Source organism: Microcebus murinus, chromosome 24 (genome assembly GCF_040939455.1).
Source record: "Microcebus murinus isolate Inina chromosome 24, M.murinus_Inina_mat1.0, whole genome shotgun sequence".
NCBI classification, from domain to species: Eukaryota; Metazoa; Chordata; class Mammalia; order Primates; family Cheirogaleidae; genus Microcebus; species Microcebus murinus.
This window is the reverse complement of record NC_134127.1, coordinates 15,855,274-15,871,454: the sequence shown is the minus strand read 5'-3', so window position 1 is coordinate 15,871,454 and position 16,181 is coordinate 15,855,274. Positions and strand designations below refer to the sequence as shown.

General features: G+C 40.2%; 1 protein-coding gene across 1 annotated transcript in view; it reads left to right on the top strand.

Moving 5' to 3' along the window:
• Positions 1-471: 471 nt before the first annotated feature.
• Positions 472-16,181, top strand: part of MTMR7 (myotubularin related protein 7) — a 91,921-nt gene continuing 76,211 nt past the window's right edge. The window contains exon 1 of the mRNA XM_012785006.3: positions 472-556. Within this exon, the coding sequence (XP_012640460.2) occupies positions 533-556 (24 nt within the window). The 5' untranslated portion in view covers positions 472-532. The remainder of the gene's footprint in view (positions 557-16,181) is intronic.

Below are 16,181 nucleotides of genomic sequence, written 5' to 3'. Positions count from 1 at the left end.
GCACTTACACTGTTCCTGCTATTTCCACCCTTATGCTAAATGCTCTGCCGGCTGCGCCAGTGCTGAAATATGCAGACAGAGCTAGACCACACTGGGTCTCGAGTGTGCGTGGCAGCCTTTTTGCCCGCCCCACCCTGAAATGCCACCTATCCTGGCATGCCCTGGAAGGAAGCCGTTGGAGCCCCGCGTATTCATCTCTGCTCCAAGAGGCCACACCCAGCACAAGGCCCCCATTGTGTCCCGGGGAACAGCGGCTCTGCGGCATCGCGCGAGCGGCTCTGGCGCCCCCAGCCCGAGACGGGGCGCGGTGGTTGCGGGCAGTACAGGTGTGAGGCTGCGCAGAGCCGCGCGCTCTAGGGCCGCGCGGGAGCCCCGGGGCCCCCGCACGCCGGGAGCGGCCGCACCTGGGGGCGGAGCCAAGCCTCGCGGCCGCCCCGCCCACTCACGGGCGCGAAGCCCCCTCCCCGCGCCGCAGACGCGCGCAGGTGCGTGAGGCCGCGCCCGCCCCGGACCCTGCAGACGCGGGCCCGCCATGGAGCACATCCGCACGCCCAAGGTGGGTAGGACGAGCGCGGGCGGAGGAGGAGGAGGAGGAGGAGGGATGCTGAGCGCTCGGGAGGTCGGACTCCCTGCGGGTCGCTGGCGGAGCCTGGACCGCGAGGAGCGAGGGAGGCGCACGCTGCGCCCGAGCATCTCCGGGGGCCCTGGGAGGTGGCCTCCCTCTTGCAGCTTCTCACAGGCCTCGCCTGCGCTGCCGCTGGATCTCCCCTCTTGTCCTTGGGGGGTGCGCAGTGGATGTGGGGTGCACGGGAGGGAACCCCAGTTGTCTGCTAGCAACTGGCTGCCGGTAGGCGCTGCCCTCTGGCCTGGCACTGGGCTTTCTCTTCTAGCTGTTGGCTGCTCCGAGCAGTTGAAAGGGCAACAAGCCTTTCGGTGACAGGTGCAAGGAAAACGAGCTCATTGCAGATGCGTTGAATGCGCTTGGAAGCTGGTTAAATCCCGGGGGTCGAGTCCACCCGACTGGGCCTGCCTCCTCGCCATCCTCACGCCAGCAGCCGCGGGGGCCCTTGGCCAGAGCTGCCGGTCGATATTCACTGTAGGTTGCATGATGGTGTGTTCTTTCCTTTTCTAGTCTGTTTCGTTCTTTGGAGAAGAGGATGCAGCTTACAGATTCGTCACGCACGCGTGTGTTTTAACGCCAGCTTTTCCCACTTAACAAAAAACGACTGGTCCCTGATCATTTTGGTGAAATAACACCGGAAACCGGTGTTTTGGTGCCGTCCACCGCTGCACCAAACCTTGTTGCTCATAGTTGTTCTGATGATATCATTTAGAATGAAAACGATGATCGATGTTCCTGTCTGAGAAAAACCCTAAAAACTAGTGGAAGAATATATTTTAAAATCCTATTGGCTGTCTCTTGTTGCTACCACCGCAGTTTCTTGCGTTGGTTGCCAAGATGCTCTCTTGTTCGAAATCCAGGCCCCTTAGAGGATCAGGTCAAAGCTCGGTCAGAGAGGCCACAGTTGGGTGGCTTCAGGGAGCCCACTCATTTCAAGAGGTCAGGGGCAGGAGGGCAATTGCTTTGCCTTATGTCCGGCAAGCAGATTCATTCCTACATTTTGGAAGGGTTCCTGAGTCCCTCTTTGTAAAAGCAGCTTTAAAATGACCTCATGTCAGTGGAATAAGAAGTCCTTTAGTTTACTGGAGAATGTCGGTTCCAACAGTAAATTTAAATTGTATTGATTTTGCACTATGGAATTAAATTGTTGCTTCACAATCGGGAAATTGTAAACTCAGAAGATAGTGCCATAAACCACAGGCTAGGTGGCTCAGAGCTTTCAGAGTTTAAGTGGTACTAAATAATTTATTTGACGATGATGGATTTAACTCATGGACTCTCTCTGCCCTTGCTAAGGGCGTCCTGTCTTCTTTTGTGATGAAAGGGACCCTTTATAAAATATATTCGATGTGAATATCAGTAGCAAGCATGACAGGGTTACATGGCACTAGATGTCATTTTCTCATAGAATATGAATTTTGGGGAGTAAAGGCCTTGTCTGTATTCAAACTCACCTGGTACAAAGTCATATGCGTAAATGTGAACAGCAAATAATGTTCTCACGTGTTCTTAAAATTGGTTTTTACAGATACTCCTCCTCTAAGCAGTGTAGTACTTCAGGTTAGAAATTGTCTTCTATCTGGAAATGAAAAGAACTTGGCAGGAGGGCGGGGCGGGGCTGGGGGCTGGGAATGGAGAATTGTCTGAATTGTCATTGAATTGGAAGGGGTCATTAACCTTTAGGATAAGGCAGATGGGAAAAAAATCTGAAATTAGGGAAGTTGGGTGGATCTGATTCATTTATTCATTCATTTCATTCCACAAGCCTTTGAGAACCTTTCCTGTATCAGGCTCTGTGTTAAGTGCTGGGAGCATCCAGGAAGTCACAGGCTGAAGGGAGGCAGTTGTAAATTTGTCATTGTATGATAGAGATATGTACAAGGTACCATGGATAGAGAGGGGAGAATGGATCAGCTATGCCATGAAGAGCAAGGGGAGCTTTCTTAGAAGGGGTGCCTTGACATGGAAGTCAAGAAAGGCCAGCAGCATTTGCAATAGCTCTTAGGTAGTTGTATAAATATATATGTTGTAATAAATAATTACAATCTCAAAGCAGCTGAATGAAGATGATAACAGTGATAAAGGTGAATGATTCCTTGGGGCTAAATAGCATCCTTTTGTTTTTACATTTTTTAAGTGCAAAGTTATTAATAATTTTCACAGCCTAAATGAAAAAATCTCAGAACAAGATGATTTACAGAGCATGCATTGTAAAATATGTAGTTGTTAATGATCATATTCATCTTTATTATTTGCTCGCTATAATGGGGGAACTGAATGTGTCAATTGCTTTTGATTTCTTGGTTTCATGTCTTGGATTTGCTAGGAGTATACACAAAATTTGTTTCTCTGACCCACTGTGGGTTTGAAGCAATATTTATCCTTATGGGTAGTGGGGTTTTGTTTTAAGAAGCAATGAAATGTCTGCATGTGTAATGTACAGTTGCTTTCTGATTACAATGGAAGCCATTCATTTACTCTTTGTAAACTACGTAATATCCATCCCAGCCTTTGTGTTCTGCTTCTGTCTCTGGGGTGCAGTTTAGGGAGACAGATGCACATGCATAATCTGGAATGCTTTGCACATTTTTCTTTCTGGGTGTGTGTGTGTATGTGTTTAACTGAAGCCTTTAACAGAGCATATGCTAAGCAGGGTGTTTTGCTCTCAGAATGGTTGGTCTATAGGAAAAAGAAAAACCATTCCAAAGACAAGCTAGTTTGCAGTTGGGTTGAAGTGAGGACATCAAGCATTACCTGTACTCATCACAGTGAACTTTTTGTATTTCTACTTCCCTGTCTGGCATTGTTTATCACTCTGAAAACTTGCTAGAAGCTCAGGAATCATTTGGGTTCAAGTACTACTTAATTATATGGAAAGACTTCAGAGCACCCAGAAGTAGCTTGAAGTGTTTGTAGGATTTGCTTTGGTGCTGGATTGATGCAAATGTGTCCAGGATCCTGGCTAAGTAATCTCTACTTCTTATGCTTTGGTCTTTCTGGAAGGCATCTTTCCCACCTGTGCAAATTTGAGTTCTAAAATAGAATATGTGAAAACCTCCAAAACTCCAAAATAGACCTTGAAAATGTCTTCTCTTGCTTTCCATCCCTACCCCCACCTCCAACTCTGGGCTATTATAGCCTCCTAACAGGTCTCCTAATTTACTCTTTTGCTCTTTTCTAATCCCTTTTCTACAGATGGGCCTAGGTGATGCTCTTATGCCACAAATTGATCATGTTATTTTCCTGCTAAAATTCTTGGGTGGCTCTCCTTGGTACCCAGGACAGAAAGCGGGAATTCCCAGAGTGGCCTGTAAGACCCTGTGTGGACTGAGCCCTTCCTACTTCTCCAGGCTCATTTTGTGAAATCTGCCTATTGTATTTTTTACCAGAGAACCTTGTACTTTTCTCCATAGGCTCCTCATTACAATTAATTATGTTTATTTCAGTGATATTTGTTTAACATCAAGCTCCCCTGCTGGACTGGAAGTCCTATGAAGGCAGAGATTTTATCTTGCTCATCCTGTATCTGTAGCAAGTAGTAACACAGTGATTTGTACCAAGTAAGCATGCAGTAAATAAATTAACAATTGCATAATTGAAGGGATGGATACTTCTTTATTTCAGTATTTCATTTTTAAGAATTCGATTTAGTAATCTAGGCCTCTTGTGCATTGTATCCAGTACTTGACAGTATTATGAATCTTCTTTTAGTGTTAGTGTTAAGTATCTGTGGATGTTGATGTATCTTATACATATATATTACAGAATAGATTTTGCTATTATATTTGTTTTTAATGAGATAAAATTTGAATGACATAGAATTCACCATTTTGTCATTTTAAAGTATATAATCCAGTGATTGTAGTATATTAATAATGTTTTGCAACCATCACCACTATCCAGTTCCAGAACATTTTTATCACCCCCAAAAGAAATCCAGTACCCATTAGTAGTTAGCCTTGAATGATACTATTTTACACTTACCTGTGTTGAATGTTATCTCATTGGATTTAGATTTGGGTCCTGATGCACATCTGCTATTCGTGTAAGTTTGTTACCATCCACTATTTAATGAGCTTACTTTCTATTCCCTCATCCATTATCTCATCCAAGAAATTAGGCAGTTGTGACTTCTTAGTGGCTTAAGCACCTTGCCCCCTCTCTCACTGTCTTGATCTTGCTAGCAGATTGACTAGATTCTCTCAGTGTGGCGACATCTACCAGTTGAAAAACTCATCCTCTATCACCCCTCCAAAGTGCTCATCAAAGAAGGGAAGGAGGTTGTCTGAAATGTTGACTGAGTAAATCCATGATGTCTCTGCTGATTGATGGGATCCTTTTTTTAGGTTCATACAGAGTTCTATTAACCCATTTTATCAGGATCTTGCCTAGAATTAATGTCAAACTCACCAATTTATCATCATGAATTCTATATTCATTTGAAAATAGCAATCTCATTTGCAAGTGTTCTCTGACATGGGGACATCAGTAGGGGACACATGTAAATGTGAAGATTTACATTCTCATCAGCACTAAGGGTGCTTTATCTCCTTTTATCTGTTTAGCAGATAGTAATTTTCAGGTTATAAAAGTAATACAGACTGCATATAGAGGGTATTTAATAATGTTGTGATGGACAGCTCATTTGTTACTATCTGCGAATGTCATTAGTCCCTTAGGTTAGAGCTCTGGATAGAATAACCATGTCAGGATGAACAGTTTTATGGTTCAGATATGCTACCTGTAACTTTCCAAAAATGTTACATCATTTAAAATTTTCAGTTCCAGGTTATATAGTATCTTTCTTACTGTACCATTGCTTTATTTAACAAAATTTGCTAATTTGAAGGGGAGAATAGCACTTCATTCTTTCATTGTATTTTTTATTACTAATGAGGTTGAAACTTTTTTTTTTTTTGAGACAGAATCTCACTTTGTTGCCCAGGCTAGAGTGAGTGCCGTGGCATCAGCCTAGCTCACAGCAACCTCAAACTCCTGGGCTCAAGCGATCCTCCTGCCTCAGCCTCCCGAGTAGCTGGGACAACAGGCATGCATCACCATGCCCGGCTAATTTTTTCTATATATATTAGTTGGCCAATTAATTTCTTTCTATTTATAGTAGAGACAGGGTCTCGCTCTTGCTCAGCTGGTTTCAAACTCCTGACCTTGAGCAATTCACCCGCCTCAGCCTCCCAGAGTGCTAGGATTACAGGCATGAGCCACCACGTCCGGTTTGAAACTTTTTCAAAAATGTTTACTGACCATTTTGTTACTTTTTAAATTACCTATTTATGTTTACATTTTAATAGTTGATGATTTTAGTGTGTGTATACAGTCTGTATATTTTATTAGCAGCTTTATTGAGATGTAATTCAGATACCATAAAATTCACCCTTTTAAAGAATACATTTCTGTGCTTTTTTTGGTATATTCAGAGAGTTGTACAACCATTACCATTATCTAATTCTAGAACATTTTTATCACCCCCCAAAGAAACCCCATACTCATTAGCAGCCATTCCATATTTCTCCCTCTCCTCACCTATGGTAACCACTATGAGTCTGTGTATTTCTTTTTTTGGACATTTCATCTATCATATGCTATGTGGCTGTTCGTGGCCTTCTTTTTTCATTCAACACAATGTTTTCAAGGTTTGTCCAAGTTGTAGCATGTATCAGTTCCAATTTTTCCATATCCTCACCAATACTTGTCATTTTTATTTTAACTATGCGAGTGGGTGCCAAGTGATATCTCATGCTGGTTTTGATTTGCGTTTTCTTAATGACTAATGATGTCGAGCATCTTTTCATGTGCTAATCGACCATTTGCATATCTTCTTTGGAAAAATGCTTATTCATATCCTTTGTTCATTTTTTGATTGAGTTATATATCTTTTTAATTATTGAGTTGCAAAAGTTCTTTATGGGTTCTGGATCCTAATCAGATATATGATTTGTAAATGTTTTCTCCCATTCTTCTGTAGTTTTTCTTTTCACTGTTTTGATGGTATCCTTTGAAGCACAAAAATTTCTAATTTTGATGAAGTCAAACTTATTTTTTCTTTTGTCACTTGTGCTTTTGGTGACGCATCTATGTATATTTTCTAAAAAGCCTTTTTCTGATTATAAAAGTAATATATTATAAGAAAATTAGTTCAAAAGAGCAGAAAGTAGATAAAAATTATGCATAATATCAACACCTAGAAAAAACTACTGCTGTGTATATATTTATCAGCCCTTTACATATAAACAGAAATGCAATTTAAAATACAATTGGGTCTATTTCTTCTCTTTCTTTCTCTGTGTGTGTAATAGTGGTGGGTGAGAGCCTGTTTTTAATATGTCATACCATAAATATTGTTCTCATTTTATTAAACATTTTTCTGAAAAGTGATTTTTCATAACCATAAAGTCTCACAATGTATGAATGTACCATAAGTTATTTAGTGTCTGGAGGCATTTCTCACTGAGTCTTTTGTGTTTTTGCACTTCTGTTTTGAACTATCTTTTCAAGGATGATTTTATAGTGAACAACCTTGGAAGAGATAAATATTTAGTTTCTTCCTTAGTATCCTGTTTTGTTCAGGATAATAAAGGTAATGTTTTCCTTGGGGGCAAAGGTTGGTCAGGTTTGTCATGAGCCTCTTCTATGATGAGTGTTTCTTAAACTATGAGCTCTGAGGTTCCTCATGTATGATGAGGTTCCACTCTGTGTGCAGCCTTTATATGGGCTACTCTGTACGGCCACTTAGACTTGGTGGGTGGGAGAAGGGAGAGCTAATGTGAACAAGGCACTCATATTTCCTGATGTGCAGTGAATAACAACACTCTTTGCTTCTGACCCGGGAGTCTTGTGTCTTTTATCAGTATCCATGCAATTGTGGGTGGCTACCAGTTAGATTGTGAGCTGGTTAAAATCTCAGACATTTCCTAGTTCTTGGCAGTTTATCTCCTAGTATTTTTTATATTTAATTTGTCTCCATTTTGTCACCACAGTATAACTGTAATAAACACCAGTGCATTTAAATTATTGTATAGATCTCTCTATTGCCTCAGATCAAATTTCTAAGGCATATATTTGGTTCAATTTCTGTATATATTTCTATATATCTTTAAAACATTTAAAAATGCCTTTTGCTACATTTTCTTCTAGAATCATGTTTGCTGGTATAGCAAAGGAACTTAAAAAAATTTTTTTTGAATGATATGTGAAGTATGGTTTATCTTTTTACTGGTGAGATTGAACTTATTTTTTTTGTGGTTATTTATAACAAGAGCAATACAAGAATAGTTCTGATGAAAGAAAATCCTTAAATAGCTATAGATATTATGGCAGGCACCATTCTATAGGTTTATATGTATTAATACCCTAAGTCTTTACAACCACCTTAGGAGGTGAGTTCTGTTGTTATCCACACTTCACAGATGAGGAAACTACAGTTAAATAAGTTAGTGGGCTGGAAGAGACAGAATGAGGATTCAAAACCAAGCCGTGTGGCCCCAAAATTTGTGTTCCTAACATCTACACTATGTTGTGGTTAGATGTTGAGAATGGGAAGAGAGAAAGCAGTTTGGGTTCTCAGTGGCTGTACAGTCCTAGTCCCAAACCTTCTGCAGTCCTGTTGGCATTCTTGCCTCTCGGTAAATGAGATGCTTCTGTATTTCATACATTCCTTTTTTTCTTTTTATTGCAATTTGATTTTCTCAAAAGTACCCACATCAGTATTGTGTTTTGATTTGGATCTGTCTAAAGATGGATTATTGTCCAATTGTTACACTCCTTTATTGCCCAATATTGAACAACTGTTGGGGAGGTAGTCTGTGTCATATCAAATATGCTCTCTCGCTTTAACAACAAGGCTGATAAGTTTGTTGGAATGAAACGATCTATTTAAAACTATAACTGTGGCAGTCGTTTTCTTTTTGTTTCTTTTTTTTTTTTTTAGTTTTCCAAGTAAGAATGGATTGTCTAAGCCAAATAATCACAGAAGTTGTGGTTAAACATTCCTCAGAAATCACCCACGCTTTCTGAAATCTTCAATTCTAATAGGTCTAGCAAAAGTCGAAGTCTGGTTGTCTTGAGTGAGGCTTGAGTGAAGAGAACACATGGTCTGTTATAGGACTTAAGAATCCATATTCATTCACTCAGTGTTTATATAGAAGTGCAGCAAGCTGCCAAGTACCTTTCTAATTTGGGGGATTTGATTATATGAATGTGTATGGCATGTGTGTGTGTGTGTGTGTGTAGGTACATAAAATGCTGTGGAGAAACACAAAAAAATATAAAGGGGAGAGGCATGGGGTTTGGGGTGAGTTAGAGTTTTTTTTTTTTAAATATGTGACGATAATATGGCTTTCTGGATAAAATGACATTTGAGCAGAGACCTAAAAACAGCGAGGGAATGAGCCATCTGCATGTCTAAGTTCCAGGGAAGTCCCAGGCAGAGGACACCTCTCATGCAAAGGTCTGGAAGTAGGAGTGTGCTTGGAATATTCATGGAGTAGCAGACAGCCAGTGCGGAGTGGGGTAGTTGTAGGAAGTGAGATTTGAGAGGGAGAAGGGCAGGTAATGTACAGCCCTTCACTCGGAAGAGATTTGAACTCGTGACTTAACATTTAACGGGACATCTGGCAAAAATGAGCTGGCAGAGGTGGCAGGGGATAGGCAGAGATGCAAAGAGAGGACCAGGCAAAAGTTGGTGGAATTGGGGACCAGGATGGTAGGAGTTGGAGGTGGGAGAGCCATTTTTGAAGTAGGGTGGAGAGGAATTACTGTTAGAGTACACATGGGAGGAGAGAAAAAGGGGAGTCAAGGATAACTCCAAAGTTACTGATCCCAGCACTGGAAGGATGGATCGCTGAAATCAAAAGGACAATAGGAGGAGGAAATTGGGTGTGGGGTGAGAAGGAATCAGGAACTCAGTTTTGGGCGTCCTGAGATTGGGAAGCCCATTAGACATGAAAGTAATTTCCTTAGTAAGATCCAGGTACTCTGTTAAGAAACTACAGAATGACAATACATGAGAGAAACACTTTTTATTATAGGGCTACTTCTTTTGTTTTAATCATATATATTTTTTTAATGTCTCAAGTACTTTTGAAAATAGTCCAATGTAAATAAATTCAGTCAATAAATACAAATTCTAGAAAATTTTCATATAAACCGTATGTTGGTATGTTAGGCCATATGTCCCTGTGAATTTCATTGTTTTTTTAGAACAACTTAATATTTAAGATCTTATGCTATGTCATGTATAAATATACTTATTATATCATGTATAATTATACTTGCTGGAAATAAGGGTATTTATACATGATGTACTTTTATCTTTATCACCTTTTCCTATCATCCGTTAAGACTTAATAAGCTCATGGACTTTAAACAAATACATTTCTCAGTATGAGAGTACTGCAGTATTTAAAGGTGTACTGGGTGATTCCTTTGTAATATGAAAGATCCTGCTTTTCTTTCTCTGTTTTTAAGTTTAGGTGTTTACATCTGTTTTAAAAAAAACAAAGAAATATACTTATGAGTCAACAATAACAACAGCAACAAATAAGCAACCCAGTTTTCAAAAGGGGGCAAAAGAATTGAGTAGACATTTCTCCAAGATATATAAATGACCAATAAGTATGTGAAAAGATGCCCAACATTATTAGCCATTAGGAAATATAAATCAGAACCACAGTGAGATATTACTTTATACATATTAGGATGGCTATTATCAAAAAAAAAAAAAAAAAAAAGGAAGGTAACAAGTGTTGGCAAAGATGTGGAGAAATTGGAACCTTCCTAGTGGAGGGAATATAAAATGGTGCAGCCACTATGGAAAACAGTTTGGTGGTTCTTCAAAAACTTAAACATAGAATTACCATTGACCCAGCAATCCCACTCCTAGATATGTACCCAAAAGAATTATCAATAAAAACAGGGACACAAATAAATACTTGTACACCTGTGTTCATAGCTGCATTATTCACAATGGTCAAATGGTGGAAAAAAGCCAGGTGTCTATCAGCAGATGAATGGATGCAGAAAACGTGGTCTGTACCTACAATGGAATATTACTCAGCCACAAAGAAGGAATGAAGTTCTGATACTGTCACAATGTGGATGAACCTTGAAGACCTTATGCTACGTGAAATAAGCCAGACAAAAAAGGATAGATAATGTATGGTTCCACTTATAAGGGGCATCTAGAATGGGCAAATTCTTAGAAAGTAGAATAAAGGTTACCAGGGTCTGGGGGTAAGGGAAAATAAGAGTTATTGCTTGATAGTTATAGAGTTTCTGTTTTAGGTTATTAAAAAGGGTTAGAAATAGATAGTGGTGATGATTACACAACATTGAATGAACTTAATGCCACTGAATTATACACTTAAAAATGGGATATTTTGTATTTTGTGTATTTTACCACAATAAAGAAGCAAGCAAATACATTGCCTGGCACAAACAAGTGCTCACTACATATTACTGAGTGAATGAGTTTGTTGAATGAATGAATGAATTCCACCTATACTTAATTTGGCAAATGTACATCAGCTGTTAGCATCGTAGTACGAGGCAGTGTGGCTCCAAGGTCAGATTTTCAGATTAAATTCTTACTCTGCCATTTACTCATTAAATATATGGGGTTTTTTTCCCACTCTGACATAATTTTAAAAAATGAGATATAATTCACATACCATAAAATTCACCCTTTGAAAATGTACAATTCAGTGGTTTTTGTTGTATTCACAGCAATGTGTAACTGTCACTACTGTCTTATCTCAGAACGTTTTCACCACCCCAGAAAGAGACCTTGTATTTATTAGCAGACATTCCCTCTTTTTCTCTTTCCCACCCCAGACAACCACTAATCTACTTTTTGTCTCCACAGATTTGCCTATTCTGGACACTTTATATAAATGGAATCATTCAACCTGTGCTCCCCTTGTGACCAACTTCTTTTGCTTACAATAACATTTTCAAGGTTCAACTATATTGTACCATATATTGGTACTCCACTCCTTTTTATTACTAATATTCCACTGTTTGGATATAGCCACATTTGTTTATTCATTCATCAGTTGATGGGTAGTTGGGTTGTTTCCATGTTTAGTTTATTATGAATAGTGCTGCTATGAACATTTATGTACAAGGTTTTTTGTGTGTGTGTGAATATGTGTTTCCCTTCTTTTGGGTATATGCTCAGGAATGGAATCGTTGGGTCATATGGTCACTCTATGCTTAACCTTTTGAGAAACTGACAGTTTTCCAAAGAGGCACCATTTTATGTTCCCAACAGTGATGCAAGAGGGTTCAAATACCCTCACATCCTCACCAACATTTGTTGTTTGTCTTTTTGATTACAGCTATCCTAAAGGTGTGAAGTGGTATCACGTTGTGGTTTGATTTGCATTTCCTTGATGGCTAATTATATGGGGCATCTTTTTATGTGCTTATTATGTATTTGTAAATATATTTTCTTTGGAGAAATATTTATTCCAAGCCTTTGCTAATTTTTTAATTGGGTTATCTAGCTTTTTATTGTTGAGTTGTAAGTGTTCTTTATAGATTCTAGATACTGGATCCTTGTCAGATATCAGATACATAACTTGCAAATATTCTCTTCCATACCATGGGGTGTCTTTTCACTTTTTATTGTCTTTGAAGCAGAAGTTTTAATTTGGGGCTGGGCACAGTGGCTCACGCCTATAATCCTAGCACTCTGGGAGGCTGAGGTGGGAGGATCGCTTGAGGTCAGGAGTTTGAGACCAGCCTGAGCAAGAGCAAGACCCTGTCTCTACTAAAAATAGAAAAAAATTACCAGGCAATTAAAAATACAAAAAAATTAGTCAGATGTGGTGGCATGCACCCGTAGTCCCAGCTACTCGGGAGGCTGAGACAAGAGGATCACTTGAGCCCAGGAGTTTGAGGTTGCTGTGAGCTAGGCTGACGCCACGGCACCAGCACTGTGGCCAGGGCAACAGAACGAGACTCTGTTTAAAAATAATAATAATGATGATGAAGTGCAATTTATATATTTTTCTTTGGTTGCTTGCACTTTAAGTGCCATGTCTAAGAAACCATTGCTTAATCCAGGTTCACAATGATTTATACTGTTTAGGTCTTTGATCCATTTTAATTTAATATTTGTATATGGTGCGAGGTAGAGGCCCAAATGCAAGTGGAATTCCAGTTGTCCCAGCATCATTTACTGAAAGGACTTTTCCTACTCCATTTAATTTCTTTAGCACCCTTGTTAAAAATCATTTTACCATAGATTCATGGATTTCTTTCTGGACTCTCAGTTCTGCTCCTTTGATTTCTACGTATCCTTTGCCAGTACCCCACCCCATTCATGGTCTTGCTGTCTATAGGCAGATGTATGATCTTGCATGAGTTACTTGAGGTCTCCCAAAGCCATAGTTCCCTCATGTGTAGCTTGTTAGAGACTGACCAGAGAATATATTGCAAGCCCTTAATAATGAGCATGTAGTAAATTTTAGCCGTTCTTACTATTTTTATCATCATCATTGCAAAAGGAGGTGGCCACAGGTTTGTATGTTGAAAGAACTTCCATGAAATTTGAGAATAAAAAGAATTTTCTCAATCCAAACATTTCATTTGACCTACTTACTCACCACCTCCCCACTGCCCAATGGACTTAAATATTTTTTCCTCTGGAGGCATTCTGCAAAGAGTGTTTTTCTATAATCCAACTCTAGTTCACACCCACACTTGGAAGCATACTTTTCTTTAATCAAAACATGAATCTCATCAAACACATGGATTTTACGAAAAGTATCAAGTTTTGCTCGGGGAAAACTGCTCTGCAGTGGCCTATGAGGCAAAGCCTTGGTGACATTGTCCCCGATCCCTGAAGGAAGAGTCTTTTTGGGGTGGATGTATGAGAAAGAAACTAGGAAACACTTTGACTCTTTGGTGGAGGAAAGTAAGACAGTAACATTTGTATCACCCTGAAAGCTTTTCAGAGGATGCAATTAAAGCATTATACACCTGGCAACATTTGTATGCTTGTAAGCAGTAACAAAGACATGAAACTGTAACCTCCTGTATACGTCGACTGTAGCCATTACTTATTAGTAAATTTCAACATTTCCTCATTGAACTCAGTAACTGATCAGGTTTGGTTGTTGCTTATGTTATATCCCTACGGGCAAAAAACAGTATCTGGGAGGCTTATTTTCATAGAACAGATGTACATGTATTTTCTCATCCTTATTTAAGGCTTATTTTTATTGGTTTTTCCATTCTGAACAGGACAAGCTGTAAAATATGCATGAAATTAAACCTCTTGACCAGACACCCCAGATTCCGTGACTTTGTCCATGTGATGGTTCAGTTTTGTATTCTTATATTGCACTCGGAGTCCAAGCAGCCCATTTTGTACCATATTTCTTAGGCCAGGAACAGCCGAAACTATTTTTCCTAGTGCCCTTTCCCCTGGTGGACAGCTAGTTGAAGCCTCTGGGAGTAAAAGTACTAAAGTACTTCCCAGGACATAATCCCAGCCCTTCCTCCCACAGCCATTTAAAATAGTTTAAAAATAACCTCCTCTTCAAGTTTTGTGACAGGCTATGGCAACTTTATAAAAATCGTATGTTTACTTTTCTCCTCTTTTTCGTTTATTAAAACACTGCTTATCACAGATTCCCAGAGAAATAAATGTATTGCCAAGCTGTGAAAGAAGTTTTATTCCTTAGGGCATGTAGCAAAGCGCAAGTTATTTAGAACACTCAAGGTGCAGTTGAACTGTGCAAATGGCAGTGAACCGTTCGGCCAGTTTGAGTAGTGGTGGTTTAAGAAAGGGATTCTGCCTTTTGGGCTAAGGGGATCGTTTCAAAGATGCTATTGATGCATTTATTCATTTACCTGTACATTCAACAAATATTCTTTGAGTGCTTCCTCTGTGTTTTAGGGCCTAGAGATCCACTGATGAACAAGAGAGACAGAGGCCCTAGTTTCATGGAACCCACATTGTGGTAAAGAATTAAACAAAAGTAACATTGCAATTCTTTAAAACAATGTATGTGTAATCACTTTAAGCCAAGACCTTAGAAAGTCTTCCATGTTTTGAAGATTTATTTCCCAGATCCTGCTGTCCTTCCCTAGTAAACCTTCCAGTTGCTTCTTAACCCATTCAGGGTGAAAGCTTTGTCCTGGAGGGCCCTACAAGGTTATCCTGGCTACCCGGGGCATCTCATCGCCTGCTCCTCTCCCCTCACAGGCTCTGGTCCAAGACATCCTCACCTCCTTGTAGCCCCTTGAGCACATCCAAGCTGTTCCTGCTCAGGGCCTTTTCATCTGTGGTTCTTTCTGCCTAGAATGCTCTTTTCCCAAATATCCCCATAGACTGCTCTCTTACTTGCTTCTCTACTGAAATATCTAGTCATTTATTAGAGAAGACTCTCCCAGACACCCTGCTGCCCCTCTTACCAAACTTCTCATTCTGCTTTAATGTTCTCTGTGAGAGTCTTGTGGCATGCGTGTGTGTGTTTGTGTGTGTGTGCGTGTGTGTGCACATGCACTTCTTTGTTTATTGCCTATTTCCCTCCCCACCCACTCCCAAACAGAATGCAAGCTCTATGTGAGCAGTGGCTTTGTCTTGCCTGCTCATGGGTCCCCAGCACCCAGAATGCTGTCTGGTACAACGCAGAGCTGCACAGTGAATATTTCTTGGATGCATAAATCAATGAAATGGTTCAATGTGACTTTGTGTCCAAGCTTTGATATCTTTCAACAGCCTTGTTTCTTTCTTTTTTTTTAATTTACCATAGGATTTTATTAGGAGACCAATTGCATTTAGATAGGTAGCTTTTAATTTAGTCTGTTTTCCTACTGGACCATTGAGCTCAGGGCGGAGCCTCTGAAGGAACAGGGCCAACAAAGTATTTGCAGTTTTTTGTTTTTTTTTTTTTTGAGACAGAGTCTCACTTTGTTGCCCAGGCTAGAGTGAGTGCCGTGGTGGCGTCAGCCTAGCTCACAGCAACCTCACACTCCTGGGCTCAGCAATCCTACTGCCTCAGCCTCCCAAGTAGCTGGGACTACAGGCATGCGCCACCATGCCCGGCTAATTTTTTGTATATATATATTTTTAGTTGACCAATTAATTTCTTTCTATTTTTGGTAGAGACGGGGTCTCACTCAGGCTGGTTTCGAACTCCTGACCTTGAGCAATCCGCCCGTCTCGGCCTCCCAAAGTGGTAGGATTACAGGCGTGAGCCACCGCGCCCGGCCGTATTTGCAGTTTTTAGGGTCTAATAATTTAAGTACATGAACAGCAGGCAGAGCATTTAGACATTTAAAAACCAAGGATTTCACTGAAATCCTAGTTCCCCCAAAGAGGGAAATGCCATGGGAACTGGGCCGTGCCAACAATTTCACAGTATACTTCACTACAAGGACATTTTCCTAGATGTTTAAATCTTAGCCTTTCTTATCTAACACACAAAGAAATGGATAACCCTCTGTAATCATAACCATTTATTGTAAATGACTGTAGCCAGCCACCTCTAAGATTGTAGAGCTCCCCCATGACATGCCAGCTGTTATG